This window comes from Corvus moneduloides, chromosome 4 (genome assembly GCF_009650955.1).
Source record: "Corvus moneduloides isolate bCorMon1 chromosome 4, bCorMon1.pri, whole genome shotgun sequence".
Classification (NCBI taxonomy): Eukaryota; Metazoa; Chordata; class Aves; order Passeriformes; family Corvidae; genus Corvus; species Corvus moneduloides.
Genome location: NC_045479.1, coordinates 31,032,486 through 31,041,475, shown reverse-complemented (window position 1 = coordinate 31,041,475; position 8,990 = coordinate 31,032,486). Strand labels below are relative to the sequence as shown.

General features: G+C 34.5%; 1 protein-coding gene across 1 annotated transcript in view; it reads right to left on the bottom strand.

The window, feature by feature from the left end:
- Positions 1 to 536: 536 nt before the first annotated feature.
- Positions 537 to 8,990, bottom strand: part of DCN (decorin) — a 38,409-nt gene continuing 29,955 nt past the window's right edge. Inside the window, exons 6-8 of the mRNA XM_032106330.1 lie at positions 8,064 to 8,157; positions 3,334 to 3,472; positions 537 to 2,247 (exon numbers count right to left, since the gene is read on the bottom strand). Coding sequence (XP_031962221.1) covers positions 2,053 to 2,247; positions 3,334 to 3,472; positions 8,064 to 8,157 — 428 coding nt within the window. The 3' untranslated portion in view covers positions 537 to 2,052. The remainder of the gene's footprint in view (positions 2,248 to 3,333; positions 3,473 to 8,063; positions 8,158 to 8,990) is intronic.

Genomic DNA, 8,990 nt, shown 5'->3' with positions numbered 1-8,990 from the left:
AAAAGTCTTAGTATGTGATATTTTAAAACTATGGATGGAGAAATGGAAAGCTTGTGCATATGTTTATATGGTGCTTTATGTAATTATTATTTGTTGTGTGAATCTCTTTCTGTAACCATGTACATACAAACCCTGTGGAGTTTTTCAAGCTAAGACAATGCCTTTGTTCTTGCTTGGAGTGCCAGTGCTTAGCTTTCTGCATGAAGTCTCTGTCTGTACAATAGCTGATATCCAACCAAGAACCAAAAGGAAAAAAACATAACTGCTGATTTTCTGGAGAGTTTTCCCTCCAGTGACAGAAAGATATCATATACTGTTTGTTTTATTTAAAAATAACACTCTGAAAATGTGAAACCCAGAAGAAAAACAGATGGAAAGCAGAGAAATCATTGGCTACTGTGTGAAGAAGACATCTCAGAACAGTGCAAGCATGTTTTTTCTGTGTAATGGCTATAGTGAGTCATAATTGTTTCCAAATATTTACTACTGAATAAATGACAGCTATAAAAAGACTATATTTGTTTGCTAAAAAAAAAAAAAAAAAAAAAAAAAAAAAAAAAAAAAAACCTATGAAAGTTAGGCATGAAAAAGTTCCTTGAGGCAAAAGAATTTCACACAACTCATTCTGTCTTTAGCTATCATCATGCCAAAGATGTTCAATTTTCAAGACTTAATTAAAGTTCTGACACACTATGTTATGCTATCAAAACAAAAGAAGAAAGACAAACACTTTGGAGTTTGCCTGTATTACATTATTCTTTAATATAAATGACATATAAGTTTTACAAATTAGAGAGATCGACCTTGGAGTATTAAGAGTCTGCAGAAGATTCTTTTCAGGTGATGTTTCTATTGAGTATATGCTTAGCTTTGAAGATTGACAGTAGAAATTTGCAGCCTACCTTTGATGTGCTTGCTACCCACCAGTATGGGTTGAAGAATCCCAATTTACAGAGGGCTCCAAATCACTCTAAATAGACACTTCTACAAATGATGCCCCAGCAATGTCCCAAATTGCAGTTATTTCACTTCATATATTTCTAGACTTACGATTTTGCTTATAGTCTAAATTCCACAAATTCATCAGATGGAGGAGCCTGCATATCTCTACTTCACAATTAATTCCTTTTTATAAAAACCAAAAACAGTAAAGGATGATGACAAATGTACAATGCAGAACAAGTGAACAGTGAACTGCTATGGTTTTTTGTTTAGATAAATACATGGAATGGTAACAATTACTAAACCCTTATACCATACTCTACAAGGCAGTAAAGTAATAAAAACTGCTCTTGTGGCTAAGGTGAGAAGGATTTGCACTAGAGAAATTTAGTCATCGAGCTCCAGATACAGGTTACACATTTTTTACTGCAGACTACTCAATATTTTCTTCATTAGGATGATGTCAGGCTAATTCTGAATAGCATTGCTCTAGAAGAATGGCAAACTTTAAAGAACTATGTGTACAATATGAATTTATTTTATTTTTCCAAAAATAATGACATTAGCAACAACTTTATTTGCCTCTGCTAAATAGATACATTCAGAATTTTCTTAGAGTTATAGTGGATATTTTTAAACCTCCAGGGCTTGAAATAAATTTAAAGGAGGTAATTCTTACCTTCTCAAGTCTCAAGATGATTTGAGAGTTTTTTTCCCTCTACTATTTTTCTCTGTGTGTGGCTATAAAAATAACCTCAATCATTATCTTTTTTTTTTTATATATCATAACTTGACAAATATTTACTCCGAATTTCATATACAGTGGAATCTGAAAACCTGTAGCATTCAGCAAACTGAAAAATGCCACAGAAAGCATGCTGGAAAAGAACGCTGAAATAAGTCAGTTTAAAGCACAGTTGGCAATTCTTTTTGATGGTATGCTCGCTCTTGTACATCTGTAATGTCTCATTTATTCTACATCAATGGATCACCTCCACTTTAAAGTGAAGTTTCTGGCATTTGGCATTAATTGTTAGCAACGACTTTTTGAACAGGCCTATAACAACAGATACTTTATCTGGAACACAACCGAACCCCATCTTTAGACATCTATTTGTAATTTCCGATCTGTACTGCAGAGCGTTCATGGATACACCGGAAAGCAGAGGGCTGGATTTCCCAGTACTGCACGGGGTTGCTGAAGAGGCTCACGCCGGAATAGCTGGCCTTTTTGGTGTTGTAGCCAAGAGGGCAAAAGTCGTTGATACCAATGGAAGCAATCTTGTTGTTATGAAGATAGACCACCTGGAAAGCATAGAAGTACTGAAGTGAGAAATAGAGCTACCATGGCAAATTAGATAAAAGATTTCATATTAAATGCTCCGTATGTGTTTTTTGCAATATTATACAAATATATCTTCTTTCCAAACGAATCCTTGACTCTGTTTAGCTTTGAAACACCTAGCATACACCCAATTGGAATAATTTCTACAGAAAGTGCAGAAACTGTGCAAGGCAATCGAATAATGTTACTGGCAGCTGGCCATACTGTAGCCAAAAGAGGAGCCAAAGATGTGAAATTATTAATACAGCGCTGTGGCTCAGAAGCAAGTGCTGTACACAGAGAATGTATTTGATGGTGATTGGTTTCTCTCCAGCTCTAATGCTTTCATTCTCATGAGTGCAACTATACAGAACTTAGAGCCAAAGTAACCACTAATGATGATTTAAAGTAGCTGATGTATATTATTTTGCTCCAGATTCACCATTTCTGAAGAATTTTTCCAAGCTACATGCAAGGGGTAATTTACATTTGGTAGTCTTTATTCTTTGGGAGCTTTCTTTCCTGTAAAATATTAGTCTGAGTGAAGACAGACTTAGCTTGTTCCCAAAAGGCAATATTTCTAGATATCTGGTCACAAGGACCTCAAAAATACTGGTGATGTGAGATGCCTATTTGGTCTATTTGCCCTCCTGATGTCATTGTTTTGTGATATAACAAAGGAAAGGTTTTTGGGAAAGGCTGCAATATATCCCTGAGTAGAACCGAAAAAAAAAAAAAAATCAACAGAGGAAATGTTCTCAGAATGTATTTTTTGAGTAAAGAGGAAACCAAAGTACACAAATAATCCCATATTTGTTGTGGCCCCTCAGACACGAAGAGACAATGAATGTACACCTCCAGGTCTATACACCTCCATAACCATTTCCACAAAAAAATCAGAATAAGAGTCTTGTTGTATGCAACATTTCCTTGATAATTCAAGAGTTTATGGAACTTGCATCAAGTTACAAATACGATGCACATTTCTGCTCAAGACTGAATAAACACACATCTATCATTAGGAATCTTTCAACTATTGCTCTCTGAGACAGTATGATAAACTTTACCTGTATATATTTGTGTTCACCCAGTCCACTGGGTACTCTGACAAGTTCATTGTTGTTCAAGTGGAGCTCTCTCAGATGAGGTACATTGTTAAGAGAGCCATTCTCAACTGAAGAAATACTGTTGAAACTGAGACCCAGTCTGAAAAAGTAAAAAAAAAAAAAGAGGAAACCAACAAAAAATATGTTAAACTTGTCCACATAACTATCTTTCTTGGGTTGATTCCTTCTCTACACTGCTGTTGCAGAACAGACCAGGCTAATTTTAAGAATTATGTGTGCGCTAGGTAGAGCTAGGTTAAATAAAAAAAATTAAATAAGCTTGACGTGTTGTGAATATTCATAGCTATCATTATAGCATTCAACTTGTGCTTATGATACTGCATTTGATGAGCTGTACGACTAGTCCTGGTGTAAATACATACTGTGCACCTCCATAGGCACCAGCCTTTCTTTAGAAGCTGAAACACTGAATAAGTGATACTTGTAACTTTAGGAGCACTGTATGTAACTTTTTTTGTCAAATTGCACAACCCATGTTCCCAGAACTGTTAACCTTAAAACTTCACTGCATCCTTCTAAGATAGTTAAGTAGTTAGAGCCATGTTACCTACTGGAAACAGGAGCTCAGCCATACTTTATGATCCCTTTAGCAGGACATCAAAGTGGGACTTACACATTTCTCCAATCCATATTTTTCATCACAAAATCATCCTTTCTGCTTTACACATCCACATACTAGGTTTATAGCACAGTTTATGTTCCATTTGGATGATCTGTTTCTATCTGTCTATTTCTGTGCTAATAGTATTTTGGTTTGCAATTACCAAACAGCACAAATTTTTCAAGAGACTCCCATAAATTGCAATACTCTGTGTTGTAGTAAAGAAATCAGTGACAATACTTCAGGAGTTGTCATCATCAGGAGCCTTGTAATTTGAGAAAATTATTTCTATAAAGGCTAAACCTAGGTCATCTATTTTGCTCTATCTTTTTTTCTTTAAGCAATCTTTTTTTTAATATTGAGGGGGAAAATGCTATGAGATTTATTAATAGCTTAATCAATAAGAGAATTTAATATAGGTAATAAGAAATCTCATGTTAAAATAATTTGCTATGGAGGAGTACTTTTAAAGAGAGCCTTCCTCACAGTTATTTAATAACCTGTAATTCTTTGTGGCTTGTAGCAGTTTCAGAAGTCAGGATCTGAACCTAGAATAAAATCACAGAACTGAAAATTCTTGTTCTATCTTTATGGCAGAGAAGTTTCCTAATATTAACTAATATTACATATAATGCAAATAGTCTTATCATACTCATTTAAACATGGCAATGTTTTCAAACTATTAAACAACGAAGGAGAGTTTAATGAAATCTCCCAGTTACATCAATAGGAATTTATTTCACTCAGAAATCAATTCACAGTATCCCATCCCCTTGCTAGAATTTGGTAATTAAGAATTTTCAGATGAAAATTATTAGAATGAACTTTCTTTTGAATAGAGTATACCAAATTTTAGGAAAGCTTGGGGGATTGGATCTTACAGAGAAATTCAGTCTGAAGTTCTGCAGAATGCTTACAGAGGACTTCAGTGATGGGTATTCATAGTGGATGTCTTTGAAAGGACTGGGAAAAAACCCATCATGTTTTGTCAGAGGGCTATAAATTCTTGTTTGACACGTATCTAAATATGTGTTCACTACATATGCAGGTCTACAAGCAGATGTGTCACACCTGGGAGACCAGTATTAAAAAAACCTCAGTTCTGACTCTCATATTAGTCTGTTGAAGAAAAAGTAATCCCTTTCCATAGACTTTTAGGGAAAGAATTAAATTATAGGAGTGCGTAGTGAAGTGGACCTAAATCCCAGGAGGAGTGAAATTATATATAATTACATCTCCTCTAACTGTCTTACAAAAAACTCTCAGTCACTTGGGGCTATGCTTACAGATGAAGTAAGTCAATATTATTGTGTAAAACAGAGGGTGATTAAGAGTGTTGGGAAAGAATATGGTCTTCATCATCCTTCCCATAGGAAAAAAAAGGGAAGAATTTGAAAAATCGTTTTTGCTTCATACATTGATATATTACTTCCTTTTATATTCATGAATGAGTAACATTTTTCCTGTGTTTCAGTAGATCTAGCCCCAATGTTCTAAATCATTGAAGAGCATAATCAAAAACATATCTCAAAATTGAAGAAATTCTCAAATACTTTTTCACCTTTTTTCTCCAACATCCTTGCTGGACCATTTCCACCATTTTTTTTGGAAGAAACTTCGTGATGCTCAATATCATTATTATTATTATGGGCTTAGAATCAAAGAACCATTAAGGTTGGAAAAACCTCTAAGATCACTGAGTCCAAATGTTAATGCGACCCCACCATGTTCACCACTAAACCATATCCACAGGTGCCACATCCACATGACTTTTGAACACTTCCAGGGTTGGTGATTCCACCACTTCCCTGGGCAACCTGTTGAAGTGCTGGACTAGACTTTCAATGAAGAAATTTTTCCGAATATCTAGTCTAAAGCTCCCTTTGCTTGGTTCAAATTCCACTGTATGGAGCTAGACTATTTCAGTAAGCTTTAATAGGATATAGACATTAGTAATATCAGATGTGTAATGTGAATATCTTCTTGGAGCTCATTCCTGTGTGTAATCAGCAAAGTCTTTGTTGGGTTTACTTTCATAAGATTATTGGTTTTTCACTGAAGCAGTCTATGAAGACTTTTGAAAGACTTAAGAGTGATTTTACAAGGAAAACAACCAAATAAAAAGGACAAATATTGTACATCTACTAGAATGCAGGAAAACTCAAAAGAAAATGAGCAATAGACCTACACCAAGCTCTTGCATGAAACATTTTACAGTTTAAAATACCTTAACACACTCAGAAAAATTACCTGTTTCTCAAAGTTTAACTGTGCTTTAGGGCAGCAATTAGACTGTTGAACTTGAGTGGACATGAACAAGGTTGTCTGACCCTGTCCTAATATCTCTGAAAACTTCAATGTGTAAATAACTGGGGTTTGGTATGCTGGGCTGGAACTCTTCCATAGCTCCCTCCTTCCCTCACCTGTGTGTTTTGTTTTGGACAGTGTCCTCCTCCTTGTTCACCAAGCTGTGTTCTGCCTTACCTCTCACCTTTGCAAAAGAGGATCTCTGACTATGCTGAGGTTACCTGCTTAAGCACAGGGCAGCAAGTGGTTTAAAACTTGGTGCCTGCTCTGAGCAGCTCCACATTTCCACATCATGGTCAACAGAGTATCTTGTTGCTCCATACAGTGCAGCCACAACAGAAGCAGCCCAAGTTTAGATATTTTTAGGAGTCCATTAGCACTTGCTGTTTAAAACTTTATGTCTTAAGGCAGACTTCCAACAGTGTTGTCCATGTGATGCTGCCTGTAGTGTTTTCCAAGAGTGAATGTGAAAACATAAAAACTGTGTCATCTGCAGGACAGCTCACACGCCCCACAACCCCCACATCCAGTAATGTAAATTACTCTCTACCTGAGCAGTTATCATCTTGTTTTGGTTTTGAAAGTTTTCATAATTTCTCTGACGAGTGTTAAATTCTATACTAAGCCTCTGTTACAAAAAATAACTGCTTCATAGTCCTCTAACCCCTGATTATAGTATTTTTATTTTTTCATCAAAATCTAAGACAAACTTTTTTTTGAGTCTGTGATCTAATACGAACGTAAAACATAAGATGAAATGTCTTAATTTATAAGCCCTGGAAAGCTGTTCTAAACTTCATATCTTGAAATTTTCAGATCCAAAATATGTGTTGTGTTACTATATACTTCACTTCATTGAATTGCTGTCCAAGCTACTATAAATACTAGTAAACTTAACTCCTGCTGCTCAGTAATCTTTCTCTGATTTCTGTTTTCTGCCTTCATTATGACAAGAGAATGATTGAGATGAAAATTCATTAATTAGATTCAGTAATCTGATTAACAGTCTTGATTATCAGTCGTTTTGATCCATTAAATTATTTCCATAGTAAAATTTAAAGTCCTAAATTATCAAAATAATTTGTAGTAAAGGCCCATTTTACTATGCTACATGTTTTTTGATGTGAATGAATTCCCAAATCATTCTGTATAACTGCTTTTTGGGAATTGTTATTTTATTTTCCTACAGTTAGAGAAACTTAATCAACAATATAGTCACAGATTAGCAGAGTAAAGTCACTCTGACAGTGTCAATTTTTCAACTAAATTTTATGATTTTTTTTCTTAATCATGTTCCTGGACTCATTGCAGTCTTGCCTTTCTTGAGAAACAAAGGAACCATTGTTGAAAGAAGTTGTGGTTCCCATGTGCTTTTTCCTCAGTTTCTAGACAAACTGCATGAGCAATGCTGTGTCCCAAGAAAGCTTCATAAACCAAAGATGGACATACAATGAAAGAAACATGCATAATTTAAAAAAATCTAATTATTCTCTCTTTTTTTTTTTTTTGGTAAAGCGAATAAACAGTTGTCCTGAGCATATAGCACTCAATTGAAAACAAACAAAAAGTTTTGTCAGGAAAACAAGAGAAGTGTTTGTTGTCTTCAATCAGTACACAAATCCTTAGAAGCCTTTTCTGCTAAGTTATGGCTATTTCAATGATTCTAATACTAATGAAGCCCAGACTGATGTTTTCTAATTGTGTGTGTGGTGATTGCAATTTCAACTAATATTTTATGTGAAAAGAAGAAATTAATTCTTACTTTGCTAAGTTGGTGAGTCCAGAGAGACCTTCAGCATCAACTTTGCTGATTTTGTTGCCATCAAGGTGGAGTTCAGTAAGGGATGGAGGAAGGCCTGAAAGAGAGAATACCATCAAATTACTTTTGATTAAACTGGATTCTTTTCTTTTTAAAAAATACTTGTATTATACCAAGGGTTTTTTACAGTTGACAAAAGATTTTTTCTAAACACGCCCATGAACAATTCAGTAAATGGATTAAAGAACTTTCACAATCAGGGAAACTGAAAACAGCTAGTAGCAATTTATTTAGTGTGAAATAAGACCAAGCTCCTATAGTCATTATAAAACAGTTAACTCTTGAAAAATACCTAAATTAAATTCTTCTCAGTTATTACTTCTAGCCTTCACGATAATGTAAATAGCACATATAAAATATTGTAGGAGAAAGAACTTTCATTTTAGTCAGACTACCCACATACATAAATGTACAAACACCTGGCACCTAGATATTTAACAAGTAACAGCGGTAGAAAATGCAATTGTAAGTATGAGGCAAAATAATTCTAATGTTATTTTAGCTAGAGTCCATAATAGTTTACAAATTCTGTTTATCAGGGAAAAAAAAGAGGAAACATATTTTACCTATCCAAGGTCCCTCAAAGGAACATCCAAAACAGGAAATATGGGAAGAAAAAAAAGTGATAACCAATATTATCTTTCAAAAAGTTTTCAGCCATTTCAAAACAATCTGTTGGCTGAAGTATGAATAAATTGAATATAATTTCCTCTGTAACAGAACCGTTCCTGTTTGTTTGTTTTGTTTTTAATAAATTACAATGAAATTGTTCTTATTTTGTAGGAATTTGCAATTAAATACTTTACTATTGAAAACTAGCAAAGGTTTCTGTTTTGTTAGAGGGACAATATTTTTGGCTTCAAACCCACA